At 33.8% G+C, this 18490-nt stretch overlaps 1 protein-coding gene across 3 annotated transcripts; it reads left to right on the forward strand.

Annotated features, from left to right (window-relative positions):
- Positions 1 to 14074: 14074 nt before the first annotated feature.
- LOC145032203 (type I inositol polyphosphate 5-phosphatase 8-like) lies at positions 14075 to 17000 on the forward strand. 3 transcript variants are annotated; one of them, XM_078980938.1, is made up of 7 exons: positions 14075 to 14521; positions 14605 to 14707; positions 14809 to 14919; positions 15228 to 15752; positions 15914 to 16177; positions 16404 to 16548; positions 16641 to 17000. In XM_078980938.1, the coding sequence occupies exons 2-7, from the start codon at positions 14664 to 14666 to the stop codon at positions 16746 to 16748; spliced, it is 1197 nt and encodes a 398-aa protein (XP_078837064.1). In that variant the 5' UTR covers positions 14075 to 14521; positions 14605 to 14663; the 3' UTR covers positions 16749 to 17000. The 3 variants fall into 3 exon arrangements, with proteins under 3 accessions (XP_078837064.1, XP_078837063.1, XP_078837062.1); XM_078980937.1 differs by having other exon boundaries at positions 14610 to 14707; XM_078980936.1 differs by having other exon boundaries at positions 14620 to 14707.
- Positions 17001 to 18490: the final 1490 nt, after the last annotated feature.

Raw genomic sequence — 18490 nt, forward strand, 5'->3', positions numbered from 1 at the left:
TCGCTTCCTTGGAATAGGTACTTGACTTGAAGACAATCGGGTTCGAGGATGTTGTGGGAAGACTTAAGGCATATGAGGAGCAGATTAGGGAGGATGAGACCGGAGGTGAAGGTCAGACGAGGGCCCTGTTCGTCGACCATGGCGGAAGCTTGAATCGGAAGAATACAGCGATGAAGGGAAAATGGAAAGGGGTTGGTGGATCGGGTGGGTATAATCAGCAAGAAGGATCTGGGTCTGGGTCTGTTGGATCAAAAAATTCAAATGGGCCCAAATCCAATAAAACCCCACACAGAAATAAACAAAATAATTCATCACAAGTCCAAGGAGGAAAGCCCAATTCTAATTCTGATACGAACCGCAAACCTAAAAAGGACCGGTCCAAGATTATTTGTTACCGGTGCGATAAACCGGGCCACTTTGTGTCTCAATGCCCGGACTGAATTAAAAGATTACAAGAGAGTAATTTTGTCGAATATGATGATACCGACGAAACCGTATTCTTACACGAGACTGTATTTTAAAATGAAGAAAAGTTGATACTGTCCCGATATGACTCACAAGACAATGATGTGTGGTATTTGGATAATGGGGCGAGCAATCACATGACGGGGAACCGGTTATTTTTCTCCGAGCTTGACGAAGGCATAACCGGGAGGGTTAAATTTGGAGATAATTCGTGTGTAAAAATCAAGGGAAAAGGTGCTATACTTTTCCAAGGCGAGAAAGGTCAACAAAGGCTGATGACGGAGATTTACTACATACCGGATCTCAAGAACAACATTATAAGTCTCGGACAAGCAACTGAAGTCGAGTGTGATATTCGAATGAAAGACAACTATTTAACCATGCACGATGCCGATAATTGCTTATTAATGAAAGTACAAAGATCACCAAATCGCCTTTATAAAATAAAATTACAAATTGGAGTCCCTATTTGCCTTCATTCGAGACTAAGTGAAGATGCGTGGCGATGACATGCAAGACTTGGGCACATCAATTTCGAGTCAATGAAAACGATGTCCAAGAGGGGTTTAGTCAAAGGGTTACCTCAATTTGATTATGAGAATCAATTGTGTGAATCGTGCTTGGTGGACAAGCAAACAAGAAAGTCATTCCCGACTATGACGATATACAAAGCGAAACAACCATTAGAACGTGTTCACGATGATTTATGCGGTCCAATCACGCCGGCAACCAAGGGTCAAAATAGGTATATTTTTACACTAATTGATGATTTTTCACGATTTATGTGGATTTATCTCGTAAAAGAAAAGAGTGAGGCATTTACACACTTCAAAAAATTCAAAGCTTTGGTGGAGAATGAAATTGGAAAGCCTTTGAAAGTGTTTACAAGTGATCGAGGAGGTGAGTTTACTTCTCTCGAGTTTAATTCTTTTTGTGAACAAAACGGAGTCAAACGCCATCTTACCGCCCCATACTCTCCACAACAAAACAGAATTGTGGAACAAAGAAACCGAACACTTATGGACATGACACGAAGTATAATGAAGGCAATGCATGTTCCAAACTACTTATGGGGAGAAGCGGTAAATCACTCTACAAATCTAATCAATTGCGTTTACACAAGAGTCCTTGGTGATACAACTCCATACGAAAAGTTGTATAAAAGAAAACTAAATTTAGAAAATGTTCGTATATTTGGGTGTCTAGCACATGCAAAAATTGAACCGGTTAATCTAAAGAAGTTGGATGCAAGTTTAAGACCACTAGTGCATGTTGGATCCGAACCGGGTACGAAAGCTTATCGGTTGTTTAACCCGGTAACGTAAAAAATAATCATGAGTCGAGACTTTATTTTTGATGAAACCAAAGGATGGGATTGGATTAAAGAAGCAGGAACCAACAATGAAGAACCGGGCTCATTCATAATACCATGGGACTATCCGAGAGACGATGCGAACAACAACCAAGGAAACGATGTAGACAATGATCCAATTGAACCAATTGAATCAGATCATGAGATTAGAGACAGAGCGGAAGTACAAGATAATGAACAACCAAGTCCGGTAAATAATAATATTCAACAAGGAGCTGCAAATAAAAGACCCTCAAGAACAAGAGTACCTCCAAGACGATTTCAAGATTATGAGCTTGATCTTGATAATTTAGAAGAACTCCTTCTAACAACCAATGACGAGCCGGTGTCGGTTGAAGAAGCGAAGAAAGAACCAGAAAGGGTCAAGGCCATGGATGTGGAAATCAAGTCGATAAACAAAAATAATACTTGGAATCTTGTGAACAAGCCTATGGGGGTGAAGCTAATTGGACTCAAGTGGGTGTTCAAATTGAAGAAAAATGCAGATGGCACCATTAATAAATACATGGCAAGGTTAGTTGCTAAAGGTTACGTGCAACAACCTGGTATTGATTTTCAAGAAGTATTTGCCACGGTAGCTCGAATCGAAACCATTCGGTTTCTTATAGCCTTAGTAGCTACTCATGGGTGGGAGCTTCACCACTTGGATGTTAAAACAACGTTCTTACATGGAGAATTAAAAGAAACTATTTACGTGTCACAACCAGAAGGCTATATAAAGAAAGGCAACGAGCATAAGGTATATCGCCTTACAAAAGCACTATATGGTCTAAGACAAGCACCTCGAGCATGGAACACGAAGCTTGATGGGATTTTGAAGAGTATGAAATTTCAAAAGTGCATGAAAGAACCATCAGTGTACCGGAAATGTGAAGGATCTAACTTGCTAATTTTAGCAATTTATGTTGATGATTTATTTGTCACAGGTACAAATTTGAGCATGATCAAGAGGTTCAAATTAGAGATGTCCAAGAACTTTGAAATGTCGGATCTTGGAATATTGACTTATTACCTTGGCATTGAAGTTAAGCAAGAAGAATCGGGGATTACTGTAAACCAAGAAGCATATGCTCAATGCATTTTAAAAGAAACCGGTTTACATGATTGCAATCCGACCCACATACCAATGGAACCAGAAAATAAATTGTCAAAGGCCGAAGATGAACCCGAAATCGACCCGACACAATATCGAAAGGTGGTAGGAAGTCTTAGATATCTCTTGCAAACAAGACCCGATATGGCATATTCGGTTGGAGTTGTTAGCCGATATATGCAATGGTGGTGTAATCAAACACATTCTAAGGTACTTACGAGGAACAACGGGATACGAAATTAAGTATGAGAGGATGGGACAAAGGCGACTTATTGGTTATAGCGATTGTAGTCACAATGTTGACTCGGATGACGAAAGAAGCACAACCGGTCACATTTTCTACTATGGGTCATCTCCAATTACATGGTGTTCGCAAAAGCAAGATACCGTTGCTTTATCATCTTGCGAGGCGGAATTCATGGTGGCCATGGCAACCGCATGTCAAGCAATATGATTTCAAGATTTGCTTGGAGAAATCATGAACAAAGCGCAAGAGAAAGTGATTCTTAGAGTTGACAACAAATCGGCTATCGAACTAACGAAGAATCCCGTTTTTCATGGAAGAAGTAAACACATTCACACGAGGTTTCACTTCATTCGTAATTACGTCGAAAGGGAACAAGTGGAGGTGGAATACATTCCTGGTGAAGAACAAAGGGCAGATATTCTTACGAAACCACTAGTTCGAACCAAGTTCAAGGAAATGCGGAGCTTGATTGGGATTGAAGAATTCTCTAGAAGGACTTAGAGATTCGGGGGTGATTGTTGGAATTCTAAGTCACGTAGGACTTGGAGTCCAAGAAACTTGGGGCTTAAGCAAGTCGGTTTTAGTCTCCTAATCTTATTCTACAAGTTGGTAGACTAGGAATGCTATATATATATATATATATATATATATATATATATATATATATATATATATATATATATATATATATATACACCGAGTCATGGTTTGTACAGAAAAACAATATTGATTTTGAGTTATTTTCCAATTAATCAAAGAGTTAGTTTGATTACTTGTGTTTTCTAATACTTGACCGAAGATGAGAGACAACACCCAATTAGGGCTCTCTCTCTCTCTCTCTCTCTCTCTCTCTCTCTCTCTCTCTCTCTCTCTCTCTCTCTCTCTCTCTCTCTCTCTCTCTCTCTCTCTCTGAGTACTCCATGGCTTTGTAATGGATGGTGGTGATTGATTTGGACGCTCTTTACGATCGTTGTCGTGGAGAGTATTGTAGATGGTCTAAGATATTGACGAAGTTAATTATGCTTCATAACTGCTTTATTTTGTTTTGTTATTAATTAATTATTTTAATCAGCTATACACCAAAACCAAGTAAGATATCACGAGTAAAATAATTTTAAACAAAATGAAATAATTCAATAAATGTAGAATTTGTTGCACATCAAGAGATGTCTATTTTGATGATCGTAAAAAAAAAAAACATTTGTCGAATAAAAGTATAAAATTTAGAATTTTATATTTACAAATATTATTAACAGAACAACTAGTAAGATGTTAGAAGAAATTAGAAAGTATTAATATATGTAGATAAAGAAGAGTGACACAAACATTCCAATTTATATGAACTCTAGTTTGAGCTCTACAAAATTACTTTCATATATATTTTGTTAATCATCCATTTTTTGTATTAAACTGAATTAAAAAAACAATTTAAAAAGAAAAATAGTTTTATTTGAAACAAAATTTCAATAGTTTTCTGAATAAAAAGAACAAACTCTTAATATCAAAAAGAATTCTTTCAATATATTTAACCGAAAAAACCAAACCGTAATTTTTTTATATAAAATTTGGCCATTAGTTTATTAAGATAAGAGTCTTCTTTAAATATATTTTAATTATAGGCAAAATTTTCGTATATACCCTTACTAAACATCTAAATATCGTATTTGGCCGACTTAAAATTTAAATATCGTATTTGCCCTTCTTAATGTTTTTTAATATCATATATCTCCAAATCTACTTTTTTTGATAATTTTTGTTAATTTATAATTCTTTTTCATAATCTTAAATCATGAAAAAAAAAAAAAAATAACAAAACATTTTAAATGGACAATATTTCCCTTAGTTCTAAATTCCAATACAACACACCATATCGCGTTGAAGTTAATTATGATTGCAACTTGGATGTTTTCCTATCGTTGCTTTTTACTTACGGTCGCACCAGTCTCCTATTTTCCTTGTTTTCGCAGCCTCTTACATTCAACTACATTACCAATATAAGCTTGAATTTCATACACAAAACCAGCCAAAACTCCATAACCTCATAAGTAAATGCATGAGTAATGATTTGAAACTGTTAGTCATGATTAACAGGGGAAGTTTGGGTATAACAATAAATTAGTGCATGAAACATTGCAATGTTATAGTAAACATTTTAATGCTTCATCGTTTATATATGGCTTGGTATCATCTTTGTAAAAAAAACTTATGGATGATTAATAAAGTTTGCATTTACTGCATATAAAATCCTCCTTTTAATTGTTCAAAGATTCTTGTTTATCATTGATTAGAGGCTTGATCCATCAAATCGATTTTACTCTCTTACATATGAAATATGTATTCATATCATGAATGCAATAAAGTTGACTGCATTAATTCGTTTTGATTGAACAGAAACAAAAGTAAAATTTAACTTTCAAAAGCACACATCTACTTAACCAACATTTATGAAGATGATAAGCAATATTTCAAACCGATTTATCCCAAAAAAATCAAATTGATTTACCCAAAAAATCCAATCGTTTTAACCCAAAAATCCAAATCGATTTATCCCAAATATCACTTTCAGATGAACACCTCAAAAAAAGGAAAATCGATTTACCCCTCAATCAAAGTTATAAACAAATAAGAGTCGCATACCTTAGATTAGACTGTGGCTGGCGGACTGGTGTCGCTCTTGAATGAAGAGCGTGTCGCACCTGAAGGAAGAGTGTGTGTGTTGTGTGTAACGTGTAGAAGACGTCGACAAGATCACAAGGAGTTGATATCCAATTCTCCATTTACGTGATCAGGGTTAGATAGTTAAGGGATAAATTGGTCGATCTAATGTATGGTTAAGTGAAGGACAATTTAGTCAATATGCTTTTTTTTTTTTTTATAAATTAATATGATTGTAAATATAAAAAATGATAAAAAAAATATTTAAAAAATCGATTTGGACAAATCCAATATTTTAAGAGCTTGAAAAGGACAAGTACAATATTTAAATTTTAGGGCGGACGATGTTTAACAAGGGTAAGGGCATATACGAAATTCCTTATTAATTATATGCCATAACATAAACTTTACTAATCTCATAATCACATAAACTTTAATTGAAATGAGGGCCTTCTTGCTTGAATTGGATCCTGCAAGACTTGTTGATCACAAAGAAACCAAATTGCAATGTTTTTTATGAAAATTCTTTCAAGCTAGAAGACCCTCATCTCAAATAAAATGACTATAATATAAGTGATTAATAGAGTTTATGTTTTGGTTCATAATTAAAAATGTATATATAAATCAGGGAAGGTTTTATTTGTCTATTTATTTTTGTATTAATATATATTTAGAAAAAAAATAAATTAAATGAAATCAACCTTCGTTTTCATAATATAGTCAGATGTAGTCGTATCCTTCATTTATTTCGGGGTCCTAACAATTATGCTCATAAATTACAACGTACTTGTTGGACCGTTTCACAAATAGTCATGCACGATAGTTACACTATACTATACTAGGCATAAAAGCATAAGGTATTTTGTGGATTGTAGATGACTAGATGAACAATAAGTCAATAACCATAGATGTGCATACTACAATATACTTACTGGGCATAGTATTAAAGAACCTAATTTAGTACTTGATTGCTTAAATGTGAATGTGTTGGGCATCATGATTGATTTGTTTTTTATAATATTATGTTATATAATATAATTTTATTTTATACGATGTAGATAGTAGATACAGGGGAGGACCATAATGGGAGCCCGACGTAGCCTGTATTACTCCTTGAATTTTTAGACGTAGCGAAAAAAATTTAAGAGCATTTTCAATTTATTACAATTTCCCCGATATGGTGCTTCTAAAATTTACATGTGATATGTTTGATATTTTATTTTGCGTGGGTCCCTTTGTAGATATTAGGTGGGTGAATACCAAAATGAGATGGGTACGAATGTTATAACAAAGAAGTTCCCATTCATGCTATTTATTCGGGGTTAATTTCGTAAATAAGAAAAGAAGTATTATATATATATATATATATATATATATATATATATATATATATATATATATATATATATATATATATATATATATATATATATATATATATATATATATATATATATGAGTTTAATTGAGAAAAAAAAAAGTTGAGAATATCATTCTTAGCCAATCATTTAATTCGCCTCTAAACATAAATGACACAGTGACAACCTTGTAAATATAATAGAATAGCCTTCAGTCACAAATACGTAAGTGTAGAGAGTTAGATAACAGTTGAAATTCATTCCAATAGATGGTTCATCATCCAAATTTCTCATCCAACCTTCAACGATCATCCGAATTTCTTCAATTAAATCATCGATTAACGTAATCTTATGTTAATCAATAATCGATCTTCGTCAATAACACATTTATCAACATCACTTAACAGTTGACAACAAAAATTTGTTTTTTGTTTTTTCAATCAAACCTTCAGTTCTACGTGAATACGAGCATATCTTCAACATCAACGATTAATTATACTCCCAACATCATTATATCAACATCATCGATAATCAACAAAAATTTCAATTTATATCATTCATTCAACATCGATCATCAAATAAAACATCAAAATTAAGGTTAGAAAAAGATCAAATCATTTTTTGTTTGAAAATTTCAAATAATTCTCTATCAATCTACTATTTTGTAAGATTTAAATAGTCAAAATATCATATTTTTAATATTTTTAAAAAATTTAACTTGTATGCACTCCAACTATTTGATGAAATGCATAAACTAAATTACAACGTTATATTCACATATGTATATGTTTTCTCCCCTGAATCAGTATATGATTATTAAAACACAAAACAAATATGCAAGTCTGTATGTTATTCATATGTGAATAACATATAAAAATTATGTATATTTTTGAAAACACCTTGTAAATATTCATATATGAATATATATAGTGCAATATTCACATATAAATGTATCAACTATTATTTATAAGTGAATAAACGATCTAATATTCACAAGTGAATATACTATATAATATTCACATATGATATACCATGTAATACTATATAATATTCACATATGAAAATATCATCTAATATTCATAAGTGAATATACCATCTAATATTCATAAGTGAATATACTATGTAATATTCACAAGTGAATACATCGTCTAATATTTAAATATGAATTTATACTATGTTTATTATATGTTATAGTCATATATGAATGATACTTAAACTATAAAGAAAATTAATCATATTTTTTATTCATAAGTGAATACTGAATGTACTGTAGTAAAAATATGATTCGTTTTTATTCACTTATGAAGAACGAAAGCTGAAACTATAATTTTTTTAATTTTATCTTAAAACCATATCAATATGGATCTCTATTTATAGAGAAAAAAAATTATGAATTTTGATATATTTAAAATTATTTTTCGATAAAAATAGTTCCTTAAAAAAAAAAACAAAAAAAAAAAAAACTATGTTTTTGTATATATTAAGGTAATGATTAACATAGTTTAATGAAACATATTTTGTTGAAAAACACATGTGCATTTATTTTCCATTTCTGCCGGTATGTTGGAGACTTTTATGGCAAAAATAAATGATTGACTGAAAATCATTCCCCCATTCTCAATATTTTTTATTTTCTCTATTGAACTTACCTCTCTCTCTCTATGTATGTATGTATATATATATATATATATATATATATATATATATATATATATATATATATATATATATATATATATATATATATATATATATAATGGCGGAGCTTCAATCTTTCATTGGGGGGGGGGGGGGGGGGATATAATTTATATAAAAATTGGTGAACGGGGGGCCATAGTCAAAATTTTATATTTTTTGACCTAATATGTATAAAACTAAAATATAGGGACTATTTCTGCCAAAAAAATTAAGGGGGGGGGGGGGGGGCAAATGTCCTATGTTGAGGTGACATAATTCTGACACTAAGTTTTCAATATCTTTCAATTTGATACTCCATTAATAACATGTGCAATTTACCCTTTAATAAAAGGTTTAAACCATAAATATTACCAAATACAACAAAAGATTATATTTAGTTGTATGTATAGATATATAGAGAGTTCTGTAGAAAAATTATACATGGTTCAAGCTCAAATCTTTCTAGTTTAAGCTCAAATCTACATTTTTCTTCTGTTATGATTCTTAACACTTCTATCCGTGTATGATATTCTCCATTTTCTTCATCACCCGTCGCTTGTCTTCAACATCCCTTTCTTCACAACTAACTTGACTTAGAGTATTTCCAAGTGTTTGATTTTATTTTTTAGACCATTACTTTCTATTTTGTAATACAAAAAGGTCAATAGTCACATTTACCAAGTTTATTGTTTGATTATTAGTCATCTTTGAAAATAGATAGTTATTCTCTTGCCTCATCATCCTTGTAACATCCCGATTCCCAGGTATGAGAAACTCTTTAATTCAAAAGGAAATTTTGGCCTCAACTCGACGTGTTGAAAGTCTTTGGGCCGCAAATCTTTTTGGACCAACTCGACGAGTTGGAGAGGAAAACTCGATGAGTTGGTGGCTGATTAAGAAACCCTAAATTTTAGGGTGTTGCACCCTATTTAAAGGCCTTATACCCTTTGGGTGACCTCCTTACCCGTCTCCCCTATCCAGAAACCCTAATCTCGTGCTTTCTTTTCCATATTTGTGTGTGTGAGCTTGAAGAGTGTTATCTTGGTGTCCTTTTGAAGAAGCTTGAAGGTTGAAGTGGTTTGTGAAGAAAAGAGGCTATAGATCCAGAATCTTCTCTCTTGTTGCAGTCTTTTGGAGGTATAAAGTCGACCCGTTGCTTACCTATAATTTAGATCTCATTCTTTTAAAGTTTAGTCATATTGGCTCATTTTGGGTTTGTCCTTGGTTTAAGAATGTCATGAAGTTATAACTTTAGATCTGGACGTTTTGTGGCCTCCTTGGGCTTAAAGTTTCAAGCTTTCTAGATCTAGGCTCCCTTCATGCTTTAGGTACCTTATTAAGCCTTCCTTGAGTCTTGGAGCCTCTTTGTGGCATGCATGGACGTAAAGTTAGCAACTTTACGTGGTATTTCATCTCTTGGGAATCGGATTTATAGTTTGAGGCATCATATTCGATAAGAAGGGGCTGAATATATTAGGATTGGGAAAACTCGACGAGTTGTCATGACAACTCAGAGAGTTGGCTTAGGTTTTCCTGTTTCTCTGGATATTATAGGAACTTGACGATTTGTTTTGACAACTCGACGAGTTGGATTAGGTTTTTCCCACTTCTCTAAGTACTGTAGTAACTCGATGAGTTAGTATGAGCACTCAACGAGTTGGGTCAACATGGACTATTGACCTTGACTGTTGATTTTGACTTTAACAATGGTTGACCATGATTGACTTTGAAGGAAATTTAGGTATTTCAAAGTTTTGATAGAAATGGTCATGTGGTGGTTGTAGGCTTTTGAGTCCAGAGCTGAGTTTGTGCTGTAGGATTTTACCGGTTCAACGCTACTTGTGAGGTGAGTTTTCCTCACTGTACTTATGGGTCGAAGGTACCAATGTCAGCCTATTTAGATTGTTATCTTGGTTATCTTAGGATGTTGCTATGTTGCTATGATCTATTAGATCGGTATCCTGGTATATAGGATGATGCTATGCTTATTGAGCTGTATGATATGTGCTTGCCTGTTGATTCATTAGGTGTTTATGAGTTATGTATATGTCAATGTATGTGTGTGGTTAAGTTGAGGCGGTCCTGCTTTGTGCTAAAGGACAATAGACCAAGGGTGGCCCGAATATACTGAAGTCCTGTGAGGCGTTCCAATTAGTTCGAAGGCCCGACGAACAGTTTGGATAGGCTGTAGGCCTTACGAGGCGGTCCAGTTATGTCGAAGGCTCAGAAGTGGTCCAGATAGGATGAGGACCCTACGAGGCAGTCCAGTCGGGATGAAGGCTCATTTATGCATGATGTTATCTATTATGTTATGTGGTGGTATTTTGGGAAAGACTCACTAAGCTCTAGGCTTACAGTTTTTGGTTATATTTTAGGTACCTCAGATGATCGCGGAAATGTGAAGGCTTGATCGTGCACTTCTTCATGTTTTGTGTTATGATTTTTGGGAAAAACTCTTATGTGAAACCTATTTTGAAAACAATGGGTAATAAATGATGGTTTTTGGATTTATGTACAAGTTTTAAAATTTTCAAAATCTTATGGATGTTACAAGTTGGTATCAGAGCCTTGGCTTGAGTGAATTGGAGGAACACTCATGTGAATCCAGTCTCAAAATAAGGAAAAGATTTTGTAACACCTATAAAATCATGCCAAAATTAAAACCTCTTAAAAACATTTAAAATGCCAATAGTTATTACAAAAAGATTTCCAAAACAGTTCCATATCAGAGTTTCCAGAATTATAATCATAAATTGAGGAAAGTGTAAAGTCACGCATTCGCCTTCCCGCGGTCATCCGCCAAAATTGAAACAATAATCGATAAATGTAAGCTCGAAGGCTTAGTGAGTTACCCCCAAGATACCTCATATAACCATAAACATATCATATAACAAGCACATAACAACCATGCATCTCGAGTCTGCAGTGTGGTTGGTCCGCCCGCACTAGGCCTTCAGTACACCTGGTACATTCCCAGGGTCTACAGTATGACTGGACCGCCCGCACCGAACCTTCAGTCTGTCTGGTCCACTCTCCGAGCCTCGGCACGTCTGGACCGCCCTCTCGGGCCATCAGCCTATCCGGACCGCGAGTCGGTATTTTGTTTCTCGATCCTTCAGTAGGGAGTTTGTTTTGCCCATGAAGGAGTTGGAGTATCCGTTGCGAGTTTCTATCGCCAACGAAACGGGGTTTCTGCTTCTTCGGTTTATCAGGGTTGTGTTCTAGAGATCTTCGGGGTGTCCTTTTCGATTGATTTGATTCTAATTCCTATAGAGGATGCCTGTGAGATCATGTGTATGGACCAGTTGAGCTGTTTTGGTGCCATGATCAGCTGCGAGGGACAGCGGGTGGTAATTCGAACCCCAAGTGGGGGAGAACTGGTTATTTATGGAGAGGGCACCAGGTTGGGTTCAAGGTTTTGTTCGGCGGCCAGGGCTCGACAGTATATTCAACACGGGTGTGCAATTTATTTGGCTTATGTGGTGGATACGCGGGTTGGGGATCATGTATCAATTGCTGATGTTCCGATTGTCAGGGAGTTCGCTGATGTATTCCCGAAGGAGTTACTCGGCGTGCCTCCTGAGAGGTAGGTCGAATTTTGGATCGACCTTGTGCTAGGTGTGGCCCTTATTGCCAAGGCGCCGTACCGATTGGAGCCGGCTAAAATTAGAGCTTGGAGAGGTTGTATGTTAGATTTGGATAATTGATGTTTAGATCCGAATGTTGAATGTCTTAATATTTTGTAATCCTAGCTTCTCACTAGCTTTGTCATCGGAATGAAATATTTCTTGTTGTTCAATAAATAAATAAAAACATATTTCTTACTTTAGATAGTAGATTATAAAATGGACCACCAAAAAGGAAGGACAACGAAACAAAACAATAATCAATAAGTATAGTTCGATTAACTATCAACTTAAATATGAATCGGAGATGTCAATTTTTATCTGTAAATGAATTTAGACTATGTTATATCTCCAATATTTTAAGGGGATAAGATAAATTTTAGCTAACAAGCAATGCCTTAAAATCCATACAAAATATATTTTTAAGTTACAACTTAAAGGGTAAATCACTTCATCCCACAAAAAAATTATATAATAATATAGATGGTTAAATTATATCATACCATTATATAATATTTTTACATAGAACACACAAACTATATTTTTAATTATGTAAGTTACAATACCTCCTAAATCACTTTATTCTAAAAACAATAAGAAAATTACTTTGTATAATAAAAAATGATAGATGACTTCATTGACCCGGTCAAAGAATTTTGTATAGATTTGTATTAAAAGTTAAAATATAATATTTATTCAATCTAATTTCTAAATATTATATTTGACTTTCTTATTTCTTTAAAATATTATATTTACCTCTTTCTCAGTTTCTCTCTCTCTGTGTCTCTCTCTCTCTCTCTATATATATATATATATATATATATATATATATATATATATATATATATATATATAAACCTTTTTTATATTTTAAAATTATTAAAACTGAAAAAAAAAAAGTTAAATAGACCATATGACCCTTATCTTCTAGATTCAGAAGTTCATGAACCAAAATAACTTATCTCTGCCATCCGAAAGTCAATGAAGTTGCAAAGTGTTCATTCCTTTAGAATACAAACATATGAAATACAAATAAAACTTTAAATTGCAATACACAAGATATATTATGACACTCTCAATTACCTATCCATTGCTATGGCAATATAAAACACATACTACGATTGGTATTTTCTTTTCAACTTTCGAAGAAAAACAAAATAAAAAAGCAACATAAAAGTCAATGTTTAACCTTTTTAATTATTTTGAAAAAACACAAAATCAAAATAAAAAACATCGTAAGTTCGTAACAATGACATTACGGCAAGAGGAAAAAAAGGATAGGCTAGAAGTTTAACGGGTAACACCAGGTCTTAAATGGCGAAGACGAAGTTCCTCTAGTTTAAGATGTAGGGGTAATATAGTCCATTTAATTTCTTTTTCAATTTCAATGATTTTAAAATATGAAAAGTATAGATTCGGGCAAATCTAATATTTTAAAAAATTAAACAAGACAAATATGAATTTAAGATATTAAATATGATATTTTGAGTAGACGCATCCCATACCAAAAAATTACTCATTACCAAACCCGTCCAACCATCGACCTAAATTTTGTATTTAAATAAGTGATTGCAAGTTGCAACTAAACTCTTGACCTTTATTATGATCAGTCTCTCTTTCACTCGGTATCATCGCTAAAATAAATCATATGCTCTTGGCTGTTTGCCTCGAGATTTTCATTTCCCCAAGGTTCTAAAAGTCGCCTCTTTCTGTACTAATTATCTTATAATCAATCACAAACCTCTCCTTTTCATAATTTCATTCCGATCAAAAACGGGTACCACACTTCTTAATCATCCTCTAACACCATTGCTTTCATCTCCTTCACTAAACCTATACCTCTTAAATGATTTCACATCACAACGTCAGACTAACAAACGTATGAGGTATAACCCTTAGCATGGGTATATTCGTCCTCACAACTACTACTAGCAACCATGGATAACCACTACAAACCTAAAATCCAAAAGTTCGGCCGTTGGTTCTCTAAAAAACACAAGTCCAGACGTAGTCGCAAACAGCTTTCAGGTTATAAATCATCATCTTCCTTACGTTACACCGTTTTCATGGTTTATAAAGTGCTCCATGGTGTTAATTGTTAAAGTTACCAGAATAGCTTTTTGCAGATGAGTCTGGAGATGAATACGAGGAGGAGGATAATTCGCTTATCATGTCATCGGACACCGATCCATGCAGCTTAACCAATCAATTACGGTAACTCTGGTTAAGTTAGCCTTTAACTATGGTATCATTGTATTCATTTTGGTTGATGTTTACAACGTATTTTTTTATTTAATATACTAATCATGTTTTAGGATATTTGTGGCCACGTGGAATGTTGCGGGAAGATCTCCAGCTGGTAGTTTGGCTGTTGATTTAGATGAATGGCTGAATGTTAAAGAATCTGCCGACATTTACGTTCTAGGGTAATCAATACGACTCATTAATATCAATCAATATATATAATATAGTAGACAATTTTAAGACTAAAATTATATTTTTTTTTGGTCTCTGAATACTAACAGTTTTGATTTTTGCATATTTGTTTCCAATAACTGACTTCATCTTATTTTAGGTTTTTATATCTTTTTGGTTTATATTCCACATAAAATGGCTACTTTGGTGATTTGGTTCATCAATATAACTTATTTTTGCACGCACAACCAAAATTGTACAATTCGGATATAGTCAGGGACCAAAAATGTAACTACTTACTTTGATGATCACGTTACAGATTTCAAGAAATCGTACCCTTAAAAGCTAAAAATGTGATCGGGGGAGAAGATCTAACCGAAGCAAGAAGCTGGAATTTGCTAATTGGACAAATACTTAATGACAAATGTGCATGCCGATGGATTACGCCTATGATAAATCCAGTGACAAGTGTAGTAGAAGAAGGTGATCAAGGAGAAGTTAATAACTGTGGTAGGTACAAACTAATGGCAAGCAAGAAGATGGTTGGTGTATTCATAAGTGTATGGATAAATACATCATTATTCAATAGGTACAGCATATCGAGTGTGAAGGTGTGTGCTGTAGCCTGTGGGATCATGGGTTATTTAGGCAACAAAGGGTCGGTGTCTGTTAGTATGTTGATTGAGGGAACGAGTTTCTGTTTCATTGTTGCTCATTTGGCTTCTGGTGAGAAGAAAGGAGATGAAGGAAGAAGGAATCACCAAGTTTCTGATATTTTCAAGCGAACGTATTTCACTCGAGATGATCATTTCACTCCGAGGCCTCTCACCATCTTAGGACACGAGTAAGTCTGTCTTTCTTTCTTTTCGACTCACTGAACTTATTAAGCACTTAATCCAGACAGATATATCATATATAGTGGCGTTTCCTTTGGATTTAATAAATTAAGGAATTAGTTAAGTGGAGTTGATTTTTAAGATTGGTGTGTATTGTTTTGTTGAACAGCCAGATATTTTGGTTTGGGGATCTCAACTATAGGTTATTTTTAGAAAATGATTTAGCTAGAGAGCTAATAAAAAAACAAGATTGGATAGCACTTCAAGAGTTTGATCAACTAAGGCAAGAACTGGGAGATGGTGGAGTATTTCAAGGGTGGAGAGAAGGGAACATTAAATTTGCACCTACTTATAAGTATTCAGCATTTAATAGCAATTGGTACTCGGGTACATTTCCAAGCTTAGTAGGAGAAAAACAAAGGACCCCAGCATGGTATACACCTCTACCTTTTTCTTCGTTAATACTAAAATTCAGACACTCAAATTACGTCTTCAAAATACTGAAATTAAGTCCTTAATAAACGCAAACACATAAAAGACTGAATTTCAGCATCGGATACGTTTGGTTGCTCACTAATGTTTCATAAAAATATAAATCTGGACTTTAGGATTATCATCTTGACTACAATTCTTATGGAATTTTGTTATTCATATTGCAGGTGTGACAGGATCTTATGGTATGGTAAAGGGGTAAAACAACATTCATACTTTCGTAGTGAGAGCAAGTTCTCGGATCATAAGCCTGTGTCTGCTTTATTCTCAACACAGATTGAAGTCGTGAGGTCTAATGATATAGGTTCCTCTGTAAGTAATCTATCAGGCTATATAGAGTTTTAATTGGGTGATTACTTGATGTGTGATTAATTAATTATTATAATTCATGATCACATGAACAGAAGAGAATCAATGGAGAGGCTTCATCTACCTTGCTTTCACTGATTACCAGAGATAATGATGCATCACCATCAAACAGAAAATGCCATAGAAGAAAGGGAAGGTTGTGATGAAGAGTTCTTTGGATTAGATATACCATGGTGATAAAATAATAGTCTTTGGTGTTCAATTTCTTTTATTCTTTTATCTTTCTATGTTTACTGCTGTTATTTCCTTAGTTTCTTCATCCTTTCAACAGTCGGCTATCAAAGACTTAAGTTGGAAGGTACCACTGACTATAAAGAATATCATGAACAAAAAACAACAGTTTTATATATGATGTATTCTGTCAATTTGGCAAATATATATCGTCATTTTCACAATTGTTCTATGAAAAGTCAGGCAAGTAAGTTAGATTCTGATGTTCAATTTGAGTAGGATTGCTTTCATGCTTTGGTTCCAACAAAGAAACTCAAAACGTCGTTAAATCAAACATTTTTTTTTGGCAAATAAGAGAACTGAATCGATCTAACATCATGCGCTCTTCAACAATAATTGATCAAGAAAGAAAACAAACGTTAGGGTTAGAAGTTGCTTCAGGGAATTCCTGGCTGCCATTGAGAGTTCCTCGCAGCTGTTCGTTTCCCGCTAATCTTCATCGGAGAGGGATTCTGGTATGATAGTGCATGGGATTACTTGTACAGTACAACAAACTGATGCATAATGGGTTCTCATGATTTCATCCATTCTATTGGGCTGCGTCCACAAAATAATGACCATAGTTGCATTATGGGTTTGGGCTTTTGCATGTTTAAATGATTCTAAATAGAATACCCTTGGTACATAAATTATTTTCATCTAATCACTTCACAATTTGATGGCATCCGAAATTGTTAAGTCATTAACTGGAAAGACATGCCCCAAAGAAATGAGAGCAAGGGTTTCTAATAATTAACTTTTAAATCATTTAATCATTTTTTACGGTTGTACATTTTTTTTGTTGAGGTGTACAAGAAACGGTGTGGTGACGAATAATACCTTCTGATTTGCAATAAGATTCAGATTCTTTGGAGTATAGTTTCATATAGTTATCAGTTAGACGTTTTTTCAACTTTCTTCCCAATGTAATTCACGATCATTGTCTTCTTATGTTTAGAAGCATAGAACACAGCATATTTATGTTTGAGAAAATACGGTCATAACTTCCATGAGAAGTCATTAATAATTGAACATATAATTAGCAAGGGATATGTATTTGGAAGAATCGTATACTTCTCAATGGATTAATGGATGATTGACATTAAAATGCTTTAATAGGTTTTCCTTGATATATATTTTAATTAACAAGTATATTTATCAATATCATTTTTTCGAACGAAACAATAGAGATAGATTTAAAGTAACTGGAAAGATTTATCCAATAACTAAACTTAGGTCACACAACTATTGGTGGCCTAGGTGGTTCCCAAGGCATCATGATTTTGGGGTATTTTTTTAGCCCAATTACAATGGGTATCTATTTATGTGTGGCTCATCTTTTGCAACTTTTGGATAAGGTTAAGGCATAAAAGTGGAGTTGAGCCGATAACCTAATGCGATAAACAAAAAGTTAAAGATGTGGATAATCACACATAGGATAGAAGACGAGGAGACCATCAACCATTCTGTTTGTTGACTACATTCTATGATATCTATGTCAAATAATGTGTTTTTCTACATGCAACTTCGCCCTCTCCTATTTATCTCACTAAACTAAGTTCTCATGATTCACCATTCACGAACAAAATTGTTTATGGGTTTTAATAACAGAATTGTAAACGTGTGTATTTGATAAAGTCAAATGGTCAAATAGTCAGTATAGTCTTAGCTCTAG

The sequence above is a fragment of the Lactuca saligna genome, chromosome 2 (assembly GCF_052625555.1).
Source record: "Lactuca saligna cultivar CGN05327 chromosome 2, ASM5262555v1, whole genome shotgun sequence".
NCBI classification, from domain to species: Eukaryota; Viridiplantae; Streptophyta; class Magnoliopsida; order Asterales; family Asteraceae; genus Lactuca; species Lactuca saligna.